At 46.2% G+C, this 15,104-nt stretch overlaps 1 protein-coding gene across 2 annotated transcripts in view; it reads right to left on the bottom strand.

Moving 5' to 3' along the window:
* The window catches only part of ARID3B (AT-rich interaction domain 3B), a 100,768-nt gene extending 92,290 nt beyond the window's left edge, over positions 1-8,478 (bottom strand). For both annotated transcript variants that reach the window (XM_068275668.1, XM_068275669.1), the window contains exon 1: positions 8,336-8,478. In XM_068275668.1, coding sequence (XP_068131769.1) covers positions 8,336-8,371 — 36 coding nt within the window. In that variant the 5' untranslated portion in view covers positions 8,372-8,478. The remainder of the gene's footprint in view (positions 1-8,335) is intronic.
* Between the last annotated feature and the right edge of the window lie 6,626 nt (positions 8,479-15,104).

Genomic DNA, 15,104 nt, shown 5'->3' with positions numbered 1-15,104 from the left:
CATTTAATTTGCATATTACAATCTTGTTGATTGAAAGTATGTAACATAAAATGCATCTCTTAAAGAGGAACTCCAGCCTAAACAAACATACTGTCATTAAGTTACATTAGTTATGTTAATTAAAATAGATAGGTAATATAATCTCTTACCCACACTGTTTTAAAAGAACAGGCAAACGTTTGATTTCATGATGGCAGCCATCTTTTTGGTTGAAAGGAGGTGACAGGGAGCATGAGACACAGTTCCAACTGTCCTGTGTCCTGAGCACCTCTCCCAGTTGCTAGGCAACGTGAACAACAACACAGGAAATCCCATCATGCTCTGCACAGCATCAGGGAAAAAAAGCCCGGGCTTTTTTCTTTGATGGGTGGAGCTTAGCTAAAAATGATGCTTTGGTAAGAAAAACAAAGTTCTGATGCTGTGAAACTGTTAAAGAAACACCAAGCCTTTTCAGTTCTGCTGAGTAGATTTTTAGTCCGGAGGTTCACTTTAACTGCCAAAGCTTAGGGATTTTAAAAGACAACTGAACTGAGAGGGATATGGAGGCTGCCATATTTATTCCCTTTTAAACAATACCAATTACCTGGCTATCCAGCTGATCTTCTGCCTCTAATACTTTGTCATAGACTAAGGCCTCGTTCACATCATACGCGCTTCCGTGCACATTTGGAAGCGCGTACAACATGGTAACATGCAAGAATGGAAGAAGGGTATAGACAGCCCTTCTGCCGTTCACATCATCGCTTCCTCCAGCCCCCTTCAGGCTAATCAGTCCCTCGCTGTCCTTCGCCACCTGGATCTTCTGCTATGGGTTCAAGATGCACATACTCCACCGCCAGGAACCTACTACACCTGTGCAGCACTGCGCTGACTGGCTGAATGACTGGGACTCATAGCAGAAGATCCAGGTGGCAGAGGAGGACAGCGAGGGACAGATTAGCTTGATGGGGGCTGGAGGAAGCCCCAGGTATGTATAAAACTTTTCTTTTCATCTGTCTCAGGTACCCTTTAGTCACCAAACAAAATTTTAACAACATATTAAATGATTCGATTTCATGAGCAAAAGGAGTGCATGAATTTGCATAAAGCAGCATTGATGCAGAATTATTTGCATCTTATAGACCATCTCTATTAGTGACACAGATACACATCAGGCTTTATTCTTACAGCATAGATGTTATTTGGTATATATAAAAGATTTATGATGACTATTATCTGAGAAATAGAACATTATCATGTTTTCTACTTTAATTAATTACATTTTAAATTCATTAGGAGTCGGTGCATTTTTCCCCCGACTCCAGGTACCCAAAAATTGCTCCGACTGACTCCTCGACTCCACAGTCCTGGAGAGAAGTACAAACTTTAAAAGAGTCCTCAGTTCAGCAAAAAGGATCACCAGCTCTCCTTTGCCACCCCTAGACCTTCTCTATACTGCTAGAATGAAGACAAGGGCTAACAGGATTTCCCAGGTCCCCTCCCACCCAGGCTGCAGCTTCTTCAAGCTCCTTCCATCAGGCCGACGCTACAGGACCATCCGTCCAAGAACAGGCGAAGGGACACTTATTTTCCCAAGCAGCCCTCCTGCTGAACTCTATCCCCTCCGTGGTACTATAGCCCCGCTGAGCTCAAATAAGCCTGGCCAAGGCACAATGGAGCCCGGGCCAGCTAAAAATTCTGCAGTCATCCTGATACACTTCTAGGAATAACTAAACCCTAGGTGCTGAGTGATGTTACTTACCCCTTGAGCAACACTAATCCACACCATGGGGGAGGCTCATGACTGCTTACAAGCTAAACTGCATGTTGCACAGCATCAACCATTTTCATTGTGTGTGGCCTGCCTGTCTTTTGTTGTATCTCATTGTTACTGTCAATTTTTGTTTTGCTCTATTGCCACTGCCATGTGAACCACAACCAATTTCGGGTACGACTTTGGTCGCACTTGGCAAAATAAAGATTCTGATTCCTAACACAAATGTTGCAAGCAGCGTTTTGCTATTGGTCTGATCACAACACTGCTAGTGGGACCACCTCAATAGGGATCCAACTGGTGTAGCGCTATGCATATCCTGCCAGTCAGCAAGCACTGCAAAAGCGCTCCTAGTGGGTCAAAGCCCTTAATTGTCAGATTAAATGCAAGTTTGCATTCAGGGAAATCAAACGCAATCCCTGCAAATGTGGACCCTCCCTAGGTTTCACACAGCAGCGTTTTTTAAAGTCATTTTTAGGGCTTTGCTGATCACAAGCGATCAGCAAAGCGCTATGACAAAGTAATGCAATGGAAGTTGTTCTCACTGCTGCTGATTGGATTTTGGCAATTGTATTAAAAAGTATAGGAACACAAAATCCCTATACAAATCGCTTGTCGGAAAAAGTCTCAATTGTTCACCAATTGCATTTTATAGTGTCCATAACCCTAAATCTCTGTACACACGCGGCAAAGGTCCGACATAGCGGAGCAAAATGTGACACCTCTCAGCGGGCAGGCCGAACACGAAGATATGGGTCGTCGAATTCATCCGCCTGGCGGATTGCTGGCCAGTGGCTGCTGTACACACGACGGTTGCCTCAGATGATTTTAATCTAGCATGTGTGTGGGCATCAAGGCCTGAGGCCCACAGGAGTGATTCCAGATGCGGGTTGGAATAGACAACGACACTGGGTCAATACAAAAGGAATTTAACATAGGCAACGCGTTTCCCAAACTTTTGCCCACTTCCTCAGGCCAATTATGATTATGCCCCAATAACAACTGAGCCCAGCACTTTTATTGAGAGACTTGTACACCTCCGCTTGGTTATTACTATGGCATGATTATTGGCCTGAGGAAGTGGGCAAGAGCCCATGAAATGCATTGCCAGGGTTAAATTCTTTTTCTTTTTTATTAATCTAGTGTCATCCTTAGAGATAAGTCACCTCTTCCTTTTCATATTTTGTTTTTAAAATTTTTATTGCGAGTACCACTCCTTTGCTTCTACCTTCCTTGTAGTGAGGTACTGCGCCATTGGGCTTTGGCTGTCTATTATTTTTGAAGATTAAGGCCCATATGCAATTAATTTTTTCACCTGACTTATCTCCTAGGATATCATTTTCATCTATTCTTTACATTTTCAGCACTTTACAATTGAAAAAGTACCCAAAAGTTGGTGAAAAAGTAAAAAGAAAAAAGTATTTTTATTTGCTTGCTGGTGGTTTAAAATGAATTTTATAACCAGTTGAGAAAATATCACCTACGGGAAAGCTTGGGAGAAAAAGTGAATTGAATATGGGCCGGAGTGTCATTTTACAGTACCCTTCTATGCAAATGAAATGAGGTGAACCCACAGGACCGTTTACGATAAGGCCAAGTCACAATCGCAGAGCCTGCAGCATTTTGGAGCATTTGCACTCCAATGCCAAGTATACCAATGCTGCAAAAATCACTGTTGAACTACTGTTCAAAGGACATTTTGCAGTAGTTTTGAGAGAAAACAACATTTTTAAAATGAAGTTAAAACTACCTGCCGGGTCTCTTATCCCTCTCTGAACTCCACAGGCTCATCAGCAACGCTCAATTAGAAGATAAAAGAACAGGACTGTAGAGTCAGAGTCTAAGCAATTTTTGGGTACCTGGAGTCAGAGGTTTCATAAACTTAGAAGTCGAGTGATTGTTGTACCAATTCCACAGCCCTGGTAAGTATTAGACTAAAGCAGCCCATACACTCAGCCGATTTTCTGGCCGACCGATCGATCAATCGATTGCAAATCGGTTGGCCAATCGACCGATCGACGGCCGATTTCGATGGATTTCCATCGAACTTGCAGGGTGGAAAATTTAGGTCGATCTGATGAGATTGCTTATCAGTTTGCATTGGCCTTAATGGAAATCTGATGGCAAAAAAATGCCATCAGATCGAATTTCAATAGATTTCAAACTGAAATCTATTGGAATTCTATCCTGGTAAAAAATGTTCTAAAAACGCATCAGATAGATCATCAGATGCATTTCTTATCTATCTGCTGCCAATCTGACGAGTGTATGGGCACCTTAAGGCGTAGTCAAAGCAATTTTGGGTACCTGGAGTCAGAATCGGTGGTTTCATAAACTGAGGAGTCAGTCGGGTGATTTTTGTACTGACTCCACAGGCCTGTAGAGAAGTGCCAATTACATTTTCTGCAAGGGGGCAGGGCTACATGAATGGAAGCTGGTGGATACAAAGAGAACCGGCAGGTAGTTAAACCTTTAAGCCCAGAAAAAAAAAAATAAACCACAAGTTGGAAGCGCTGTACAACCAGCAGCAGTAGACTGTACAGCACTTCAAATCACCTGAAAATCACAACAGAAAGCACTGCAAAAACGCTTCACAAAGCACCACTCCCAGTGCGCCAAAGGCCTTAGGAATTTTGGCCTTAATATCTTCATAAAGCTGGCCACTAACGGTCCAATTTCTAGTGAAAAATCGTTCGAGTGATCAGAAATTCTGATCGGACGAAAAATCGTTCACTACACCATCAACTAACCGATCATTGCTTCCTATCTATCACGACCACCAAGAAAATCCAAATTTTCGTTCGACGAAAATTCATTCGGGCGACTTTTTTTTCACTTGTTCATAATCGATTGTGTCCAACAATGGAGACTATTTACAACCAATCCGATCAGAATTTCTAATCGCTCAAACGATTTTTCGCTACAAATTGGACCATTAGTGGCCAGCTTACGCAGTACAGGATCTCCAACACAGTATTTGTGAACCTGCAAACTAACATTTTATCAAGAATTGACTTTATATGTCAAGAGTCTGGAATACATGGCCAGGTTAGATCAGACCAGCAGCATTGTGGAAACGTTAACTAGCATTTGAATCCGCCCATACAAATCAATGGATGGGTCTACTGTACATTTCAGCTTTGCAATGGACTGTGCTAGCCTTCCAACAAATTTCTCAACTACAGCAAGTGCAAAACTCACTAATAGCATAGAAAAACGAACAGTCCATGAAATAACATTCATTTTAACGAATGCATAGTACATTGTGTGCAGGTGTTACATAGAATGCACAGTGTAAATGATGCTTCACCACTGGTATAGATAATTTTATTTTAATACTTGTCAATTCTAACTTCAGGACTTTATGATGAATGTTACATTTTACTAAGTTTGCTGGAATGTGCTGACAAGTGTGCACATTAATGAGGGGCATTACTTCTAACTTTCAGGGCCATTGCTCAGTGTTCCCCCTAGGCTATTTTAGCAGGGTGCTCCACCCGGCTAGTTTTGGTGAGCACCTGGCTGTCATTGGCTCACCTCCTATTCTGTAAGCAGAATTGCACACAGAAGCACCGGCCCTGCACTCTCTCATCTCGCCCCACCCAACTACTTTTTCGAGCCACCCAGCTACAATTTCCTGCCACCCGGCTGGGAAAAAGTTCTGGGGAGAACACTGCCTTTGCTAAATGCAAAGATGCTTGCGCTTTTAGGGAAATAATGGCACTTTCTATCGCTTACATTGCAATGTTATGTTGAATCGCAATACACTGCAGCATTTTTGGTGTGAATCCCATTCAGTGCAATGGAGTTGGAGTTTCCAACTAAAGCATAATTAGACCAAAAGACGCAGATCAAGTGCAGAGGGAAAAAGGCCCTTATTTAAATTTTGCTTCCCGATGAAACAAAAATTACCTGGACTGAACCAGAATGCACTACTTGGCATTTAAAACCTGCAGTACCGAGCAGCGGAGCAGTGCTTTTCAGTGCTGCTAGATTTGGGCGCAGTCGGCGCCTCCATAGACTTCAATGGGAATCATTCCTATTGAAGCGCTCAGTGAGTAACGTCGGCTCCGTCAGAAGACGGAGCCGAAGTTGCTTAAAAAAACATAATTCGGACTCCAGCAATCGCTAGAAGCCGAATTATTTCATTCCCCCACTATCCATGTCAGCCTGGAGGGGGAATAGTAATTAAATCGGCCCGGACTTGTGCAGAAGCAGGAACAGCTATATACCGCTGTATCCTGCGCCCAATGCTACGTACACACATGCGACAACGATCGTTCGTTGAGAATGACGAACTAATTTTTAATTGATGAAAGAACGACCTAAGTAAAGTTAGTTTTAAAAGGTGTGTAACGATCTGATCGTTAGAACGAACGTTACATCACGTAAAGCAACTATTGCGCCTGCGCATAAAAAATGAGAAGTTTCATGGAGAAATTGTGAAATGCGCATGTCAAGCCTAGTACGAACGACCGTTTCCAACGATGTACTACTTTTGCAAACGATCGTCGTTGGTTAAAATCCGCAGAGACAGAACTTTCTTTTGTAGCGATTTGGCTCGTTCGTTGTTTGCCTTAAAGGGAAGGTTCAGGGAACTCTTGAAAAAAATAAAAATCCCTATCCACTTACCTGGGGCTTCCTCCAGCCCGTGGCAGGCAGGAGGTGCCCTCGCCGCCGCTCCAGAGGCTTCCGGTCGTCTTCGGTGGCCGACCCGACCTGGCCAGGCCGGCTGCCAGGTCGGGCTCTTCTGCGCTCCATGGCCGGGCTCTTCTGCGTCCCACGCGGGCGCGCTGACGTCATCGGCCGTCCTCCGGGCTGTACTGCGCAGGCGCAGTAGTTCTGCGCCTGCGCAGTACAGCCCGGAGGACGGCCGATGACGTCAGCGCGCCCGCGTGGGACGCAGAAGAGCCCGGCCATGGAGCGCAGAAGAGCCCGACCTGGCAGCCGGCCTGGCCAGGTCGGCCACCGAAGACGACCGGAAGCCTCTGGAGCGGCGGCGAGGTCACCTCCTGCCTGCCACAGGCTGGAGGAAGCCCCAGGTAAGTGGATAGGGATTTTTAATTTTTTTCAAGAGTTCCCTGAACCTTCCCTTTAATAGTCGGTGGTTCGTTTTTTGTAATGATCGTCGTTGGTAAAGATCGGGGAACGATTGTTACAAACGACTATAGTCGCATGTGTGTACGCACCTCAAGTCTACCGGCGCCGGTTTCAAATGTACTCCCGAGCAGGGCTATGGAGTCGGAGGTTACATAAACTGAGGAGTCGGGCGATTTTTGCACCCACTCCATAGCCATGCAAGGGCTGTGGAGTCAGAGGTTTCATAAACTGAGGAGTTGGATGATTTTTGTACCCACTCCACAGCCCTGGAACCAACAGCAGCAAGATGGATGCCCGTATTTTTCCATAGCAGCGCACGTGAAGGCGCACACACAAAAACCCACCTCATTTATGAAAGTGTGTGTGTATTAAAATAATACGATGCATGCAGTGAAGCATAATTTGCTCCTTAATGTATGCGGCGCACCACACGCATAACATGCAATGCAAATATTTCCCTCTACTGCAATACTGTGTTTAAAGAGAAACCAAGACGTATTCAAATAAAAAAAAGAAAAAGTTAGCTACTTCTGGTTTGGGATCCTCAGGAAGATCACGTCAGTGCTGCTCCTTGTGCACAAGCATGATTGTACTGTGCGAATAAGGCCACATCTGCACGATATAACGGAACCACTCGTGTACTGAGTGCAGCGCAGTCACTCGTACGGGGCACGGAGCATGGCCAAGTTAACATATCTGACAAGCTCGTCGGTTATGTTCTGGAGGACCACGCAACGCAACAGTGGTCTCCAGGAGGACATGGAAAGCCTTTAGAGGATTCTTTTTAGGCAAGTAGCTAACTTTTCTAAATCTATCTGCATCAGACACACAGAGGAATGCATTGCCCCAGTGAGAAACTTCTGAACCCAATCAGCCATGTACAACATTCTGGTCCAGATCACTGGAATGTCTGCTCTGCCTTGCCCAGAACTTAGCACAAGTCTAATCAGATTCAGGAGGGAATGATTCTTCCATATCCAGTTCACTCCATGCAAATATCTACATTAAGTCCTACTAACTGCACCAAAAAAAGTTAAACACACTGGTACATCAATTTAAAAAAATCACATCTCTGCCTCCTTGTTCAATAACCATTTTAAAAGAGAAATAAAGCCAGGATCGAATAACAAGTTATGAACTCTGCTCTGAGGATGCATTAGTAAATCAGGCCCTTGTGTCCCATTTATACAGCCAGGGAGCGAGCAATAGCCATGTCGGCTAGCAGTCATGCACAGGATGCCTGAGACTGTCATTGGTCTGTGACCCTCGTGCTGAGTGTATGGAGCAGCGAGAAGTGCCGGTCACCTGTCCCAGCAGCAGCCTCCGGTGTCATAGTAATATAGTCGGCAGATATAGGGTCGCCAAGGTGCGGTGTTTGTGATAAGTGACCCTCCCCGCCCTGCTCCACCTCCTCCTCTTCACATCCAGCCCTCGCCTCGCTGTCTAGCCTGGCCGCACACGAGGCCCGTGCATTTCCCTCACCATAGACTCTCTCCCGCAGCCGGCCTTCTCCACCATCCCGTCTGCCTGCAGGCCGCTCGGCGCCGCTCTCTCCTGTCGCCTCTTCACCGCCCGCCCCGGCTTCCCCTCCGTTTCCGTCTCACTACAGCCTCCAGGCTCGCCTAGGCCCCTCCCGATCCAGCAGAACGACTCGCGTGACGTCACGGCGCAGCCCATTCCTTGCGGCATTACGCTTTCCAGAGACGCACGACGGGCAGCTGGACAATGCGGCCATCTTACTACACCCAGAATGTTCGCTGTTTTTCTAGCCGTTTACGGTCATTGGGCTCTATTCTCAAAGAGCCAAAAGTACCGCAAAATTTTACCGGTAAATTCCCGCCAGCGGTAAACTCCGCATTTTTTTAGCATTCACTAACATTTTCCGCATGTTTGCCGCATGCGGGAAAAAAGATGCGGAAACAGGCATTATTCATGCGGGAATCATGCGGTAAAAAGGTCGCATGAAAAAGTGTTTTAAAAAAAAAAGTTAAAGTCCACCAAGCACAGCCCTTAAGCCTCCACACTTCATTAAAGTCAATGGGATGCGGAATATATCACCTACTTCTTGTAGGTGATAAAAATTCGGTAATTAACGAAGAAAAGATGCGCCTGAACATCTTTGAGAATTGATCTTTTATTGCGGAAAATACCGACTTTTGCGGAAATTTTACCGCATGAATCCCGCACTTTTATCACACTTTTTCCGCATGCGGAAAAAACATGCGGAACATTTTGAGAATCCCAACTTGCCGGTATTTTGGGTGCAAACTTCCCGCATGTACTTTACCGCATGCGGAAACTCATTGAGAATAGAGCCCATTATAAGTAGCAAATGAGAATAGTCATGTAGGAAATAGCAGTGCATAAGTGGTGTAGCTCTAGATGAGTGCATCATTTTAAACAGTGCTCCAGCCAAGTAACATACAGATTCAAATTGACATAATAGCATACATGTATGCTAAAGGCCTCGCTCAGGTCAGATTATTCAGTGTAGATGGCTGTGAGATTGAAACGTGATGCGTACGAACGCACGCTATCTGCGTTACTATACGCTGTACTGCAGATCCCATTCACTACAGTGAATGGGATCCGCGCTACGATTTTCGGAAATGCAGTAGTGCAATATAGCATCGCACTGCTGCGATGTGATGATGTGAATGGTAGAAAGGCTGTCTATGCCCTACCGTTCTTGTGTGTCGTACACTATACACGCTGCCTAAATGCGCACCGCAGCGCGTATGGCCTGAACGAGCCCTTATATGACTTAACCTGTCAGTACTCACACAGAACCCGCCCTTGGTGGGCAACCCCTTTATGATATGCAGCTAATCAACCCCCCCCCCCCCCCCCCTTGATCTTGGTGGGCAACAAAGAATTCCCTTCTGATGGGCGACTGTTAACTTTATACGCTGAGTTGACTCCAGGGGGTGCATGTGTTATACAGTAAATAAAGGAGGTTGCACAAGCGAAGAAAAAAATGTACGCTCCCTTGACAGGTATGCTAGACAGTCGGAACAACAGCAGTGACCGCGTTGGAATCTAACGGCACAACACCATCTTGTTTGTATGCTAAATCAACAGCCATATTTATACTCCAAATTGATGCTCAAAGGAGGAAATGATCGACACTGCTGGAAATTAGAGAGGTCATGAACATCAAATTTTCCGCAATTGTTTGTGAACATGCAAGCCCGGCGAACCGCCATAGACTTCAATGTGCAGGCGAATTTTAAAACCTACAAAGACTGTTTCTGGCCGCAAACGTGATGGAAAAGTTGTTTCAAGGAGTCTAACACCTGGACTGTGGCATGCCAGACGGGGATCCATGCCAAAAGTCCCACCAATAATTACAGAGTTGACGCAAAGTCAGGTTTTAATCCCTAAAGGGCAGAAATCACATTATGCACAGATCTGGGTGTCAGTGGGCTGTGGAGTGTCACACACATATAAATGCAATAGTACTATCAGAATACAGTGAAATAATAATGCACCGGAGTGGTACTGTGCATGCAACTTAATCTAGCAACAGCAGTAGTGTGCACACAGCTATGGGTGTCAGTGGGCTGTGGAGTGTCACACAGAAAAAACAGGAGACCGATGTGCTAGCCCTCAAAAGGGCTGTTTGGGGTGCTTTCACAGCAAGTGAGGAACAAGAACACAGAACTAGCTAATGCTTTCCCTACCTATCTGCAGCAAGTCTGACCCTGCTCTCACTAAGGGCTGGTGCACACCAAGAGCACTTCTGAGTGCTTTTAAAAACGCTTTAAGAAGCGATTGGCTAATGTATTTCAATGGGATGGATCACACCAGAGCGTTGTGATTTTCTCCCAAACACAAACGCGGGTGGCCTGTAGCATTTCTGCGGCGATTCGCTCTGAAAAAACACTAGAACAGAGCGATTTTTCCAAGCGTTTTTGTTACAGAAGCTGTTCAGTACCAGCTCTGCTGTAACAAAATAAAAACGCTACACCAAAACGCTTCAAAAATCGATAGGCATGATTAGAAATCGCAAAGCACATGCCTAGAATTGCTCTGAAAATTCACTTCAAAAAGCGCTGATTGTTTGCAATTACGCTAGCGCTTTTTGGTGTGCACAGGCATGATTAGAAAATCACAAAGCACATGCCTAGAATTGCTCTGAAAAATCACTTCAAAAAGCGCTGATTGTTTGCAATTACGCTAGCGCTTTTTGGTGTGCACTAGCCCTATCAGTCAGCAGCTAGCAGAGAATGAATCCAATATGGCCATTGCAACTGCTTTCTGATAGGGGGTGGGGGGGTCAGGAGGGGGTGCTAGCTGATTGGCTGCTATGTGTTTGCTGACTGTGAGGTAAGGGGTCAAAGATGATGTATGGGGGCGGATCGCCAAATGTTCGCCGTGAATGCGAACAGTGGATGTTTGCAGAATACTGTCGTCCGGCGAACAGTTCGGGCCATCTCTACTGGAAATTGCTTTAATCAAATCTTAGTGCAAGCGGTGACACAATTGATAATTGACAAAGACTTCAGGTTCGCTTCTACTTGCTTTAGGGGTTGTTCACACTACAAGAGCTTTTCTGAGCTCTTGTGATTTTAAAAGCTCTTGCTAATGTTATCCTATGTGTGCGTTCTCACTGGAGTGATGTGATTTTGTAAAAATCCCCAATAGCATTGCATTAGCAATAACTTTTCAAAATCACTAGCGCTTAACCACTTCAGGACCACAGTGCTAAACCCCTCTAAAGACCAGGCTATTTTTTACCAAAAGGGCCACTGCAGCTTTAAGGCCAAACTGCAGGGCTGCACAACACAGCACACTAGTGATTCCCCCCCCCCCCCCCTTTTCTCCCCACCAACAGAGCTGTTGCCTCCCAGCCAGCCTCCCTCCCTCCCCCAGCCAGCCTATCACAGCGATCAGCTGTGATAGGCTTCAGCCTATCACTGCCGATCGCTCTTTTGTGCCCCAACTGATCGCAGCGCTGTACTGTGTAAATAGACAGTGATCATACCTTCTAACAGTGTCCCGAGCGACGATAGCCGCTCGGAGACTGAAGACGGGGTGGAGCTCCGCCCCCCGAGAAGGAGATGTGCGCGCACCCTGCGTGCGATCTCCTTCAGTAGCCGACTCCAGGACCTGACGCCAATTGGCGTCAGGCGGTCCTGGGGCTGCCGCCGTGGCCACACCCACGGGCATGGAGCGGTCTTCAGGTAGTCAAAAAGCTCTTGTAGTGTGAACAAGCCCATAGCCTCCGTATAAGCAAATCCTTGGGAAACGTCTGTCAGGCCCCCACCTGCTCGCCTTGCACCCGCATGGCATGTGACCTTTATTTGTCAATTATCAATTGTATCACTGCTTGCACCAAGATTTGATTAAAGCATTTTCCAGCAGTGCCGATAATTTCCTCCTTTGTTTATCTAATGCCATCTTCACATATTCTGGATCTGAGCACACTGGGCATGCCAGCAGAGCTAACAATTTGATATAGCCGGCCTCTCTCCCTCTCCTCTTTTGCCCTCCATATTCCCCTAAGTTGTAGTGCCAACACCTCTACCTATTCTACTGTCCAAATTGATGCTGTTAGAAACTCCAACACTTCTAAAATGAACAGGAGCGTACTGAGTAGGCGTATCCCGTACTGCGCCTGTGCCGTACAATCTTATGACATCAGTGGGAGCAAAGAGAAGGCGGCGCAGGCACAGTGGCAAATTTCTGAAGTGAAACGGCGGAGCCCGGAGCATCGGCGAGTGGCTGCACAGGCACAGGACGACTGCAGAGGAGCATTAGAAGCCCCAGGTAAGTTCAACTCTTTTTCTCCTTTGCCATATACAGTAATACTTTAATTGACTAATGCGTGAATCAAACATGCTGCTCCTTGGTCGTCTCTATTTCAGATCTCATGTATATAGAGTATTCTCTGCATAATTAAATATTTTATTATATCTTTTCATGGGACAACACTGAAGATGTGACACTTTCATACAATGTATAACAGTCAGTGTACAGCTTGTATAACTAAATTTTGTTTCATCAAAATAACTCAGCACACAGCCATTAACATCTAAAACGCTGGCAACAAAAAGTGACTACATCCCTAAGTGAAGAATGTCAAAATTGTACCCAAAGTGTAAACATTTTATGTTCCCACCATTTTTTTCCAGCACTGCCTTAACTCTTTTGGACATTGGAGTTTACTAGAGCTTCACAGGTTGCCACTGGAATCCTCTTCCACTCCTCCATAATGAAGCTGGTGGATGTTAGAGATCTTGCACTATTCCACCTTTTGTTTGTGTATGCCCCGTAGGTGCTCAATAGCATGCTAATTTACTAAAATGTTTAGCTACCTTAAAGGTGGCCATACACTGGTCGATTTGCCATCAGATTCGACCAACAGATAGATCCCTCTCTGATCGAATCTGATCAGAGAGGGATCGTATGGCTACCTTTACAGCAAACAGATTGTGAACCGATTTCAGCCTGAAACCATTCACAATCTGTTGTGGTGGTGCTGCTGCTGCTGCCCCCGCCTGCATGCCCGCATACATTACCTGCTCCGCCGGCGCGACTCCAGTCTCCCGGTCACCGCTGCTCTGTCTGCGCTCTGGTCTCCAGGTCCGGCATGCCTCACTTCTTCTAGCCCGGCAGGAAGTTTAAACAGTAGAGGGCGCTCTACTGTTTAAACTTCCTGCCAGGCTAGAAGAAGTGAGGCATGCCGGACCTGGAGACCAGAGCGCAGACAGAGCAGCGGTGACCGGGAGACTGGAGTCGCGCCGGCGGAGCAGGTAATGTATGCGGGCTCTATTGCGTTGGTCGTCGGGCACTCGAACGCCGCTAGCGATGTGCTCTTTACCCGCGGGCGATCGACGGTTATTTTCCGCACGGCGCGATCGACGGGATCGGACGAAATGGATCGAAATTCGGCGTGTAGCGTGAACGATTGGCAGCAGATTCGATCCCAGTGATCGAATCTGCTGTCGAAACGGGCGCAAATCGGGCCAGTGTATGGCCAGCTTAAGGCTGCTTTCACAGTGGGACGTTACAGGCTGACGTTACAGCAGCCTGTAATGCAGCCCAACTCACAGCAATGAAAAATCAATGGACTGTTCACAGTGCCCATGTTGCGTTACAGTGTAATGCTGGACATTATACGAAAGTGCAGCATGCTGTGCGTTCTACGTTAGACTGTGTGCACATGCTCAGTAATGGGTTTTTTTGTGCCGCAGAGGAGGAGCGGAGAGTCGTACTTTCGTACTTAGCCACATGGCTTAATAATATTCACTGCACTGCAGTGTTTTCTTCCTGGAGCGGCCGCTGATTGGCTGGCGGGACCACGTGATGCGGAGTGCTCCGATCACGTGGTCTCCGCAACGCATAGTACAAAAAAGGCGCATTAAGAGCTGCTTAACGCAGCTCTGTGTAGCGTCCTCCTCCAACACCACCAGGCGTTGCGTTAGGGGCATGTTATGCAACCTATAATGTCCCCTAAAATGCAACGTCCTGGTGGGAAAGAGGCCTAAGGGCTCAAACCCCCTAGCAGCCCTTTCTAAGCACTAGTGATTTGAAAAGCTCTTGCTGACGCAATGCTAAGGGTGATTTTTATAAAATCACATCGCTCAAGTGGAATCACACCCATAGCATTACATTAGCAAGAGCTTTTCAAATCACAAGGGCTTAGAAATGGTTTAGTAATGTATTGCTAGTGGGTTCTTAGAAATGCAATCAAATTTCCTCCTGGGGGAGGGGATGATGGTGGTTACCTTTAATAGCCATTAAAACCCATTTGTGCAAAGTTGTAAACTTTTAAACAAGGGCATTTGTGTAGTTTATGTAGTGATTGTGATTTAAAGAGACTCTGTAGCAAAATCTTCAGCCTTATTTCTTCTATCCTATAAGTCCCTATACCTGTTCTAATGTGCTCTGGATTACTGCAGCCTTTTCTAGTTGCACCGTCTCTGTAATATATCTAATCTTATTATTTTTGTCAAGCTTTGTCAACCAAGAGAGGAATGCACTCAGGGTCGAGTTTAGGCCATGGCCTAGGGCACCACAGGAAGAAGGGCACCAAAGCAGTAGGCTAAGTCGGTGTTGCATTTGCAAGCTTGCAAATGCTGCAATGCAGGGAGATCAGTCGAGCGCCTGACTGCGGTACTCTGCTGCTAGCTGCCTGTGCAGCAGCCACCTTGCTCTCTGTGCATGTTTGCATTGTGGCCGGCTGCTCTGGATTGGGCAGCATTGGTGATGGTAAGGAAGAGGAAGCTTCTGCACTGGAGACGGG

This window comes from Hyperolius riggenbachi, chromosome 3, assembly GCF_040937935.1.
Source record: "Hyperolius riggenbachi isolate aHypRig1 chromosome 3, aHypRig1.pri, whole genome shotgun sequence".
NCBI classification, from domain to species: Eukaryota; Metazoa; Chordata; class Amphibia; order Anura; family Hyperoliidae; genus Hyperolius; species Hyperolius riggenbachi.
The sequence above is the reverse complement of the archived record's forward strand: the minus strand, read 5'-3'. Positions and strand labels throughout refer to the sequence as shown.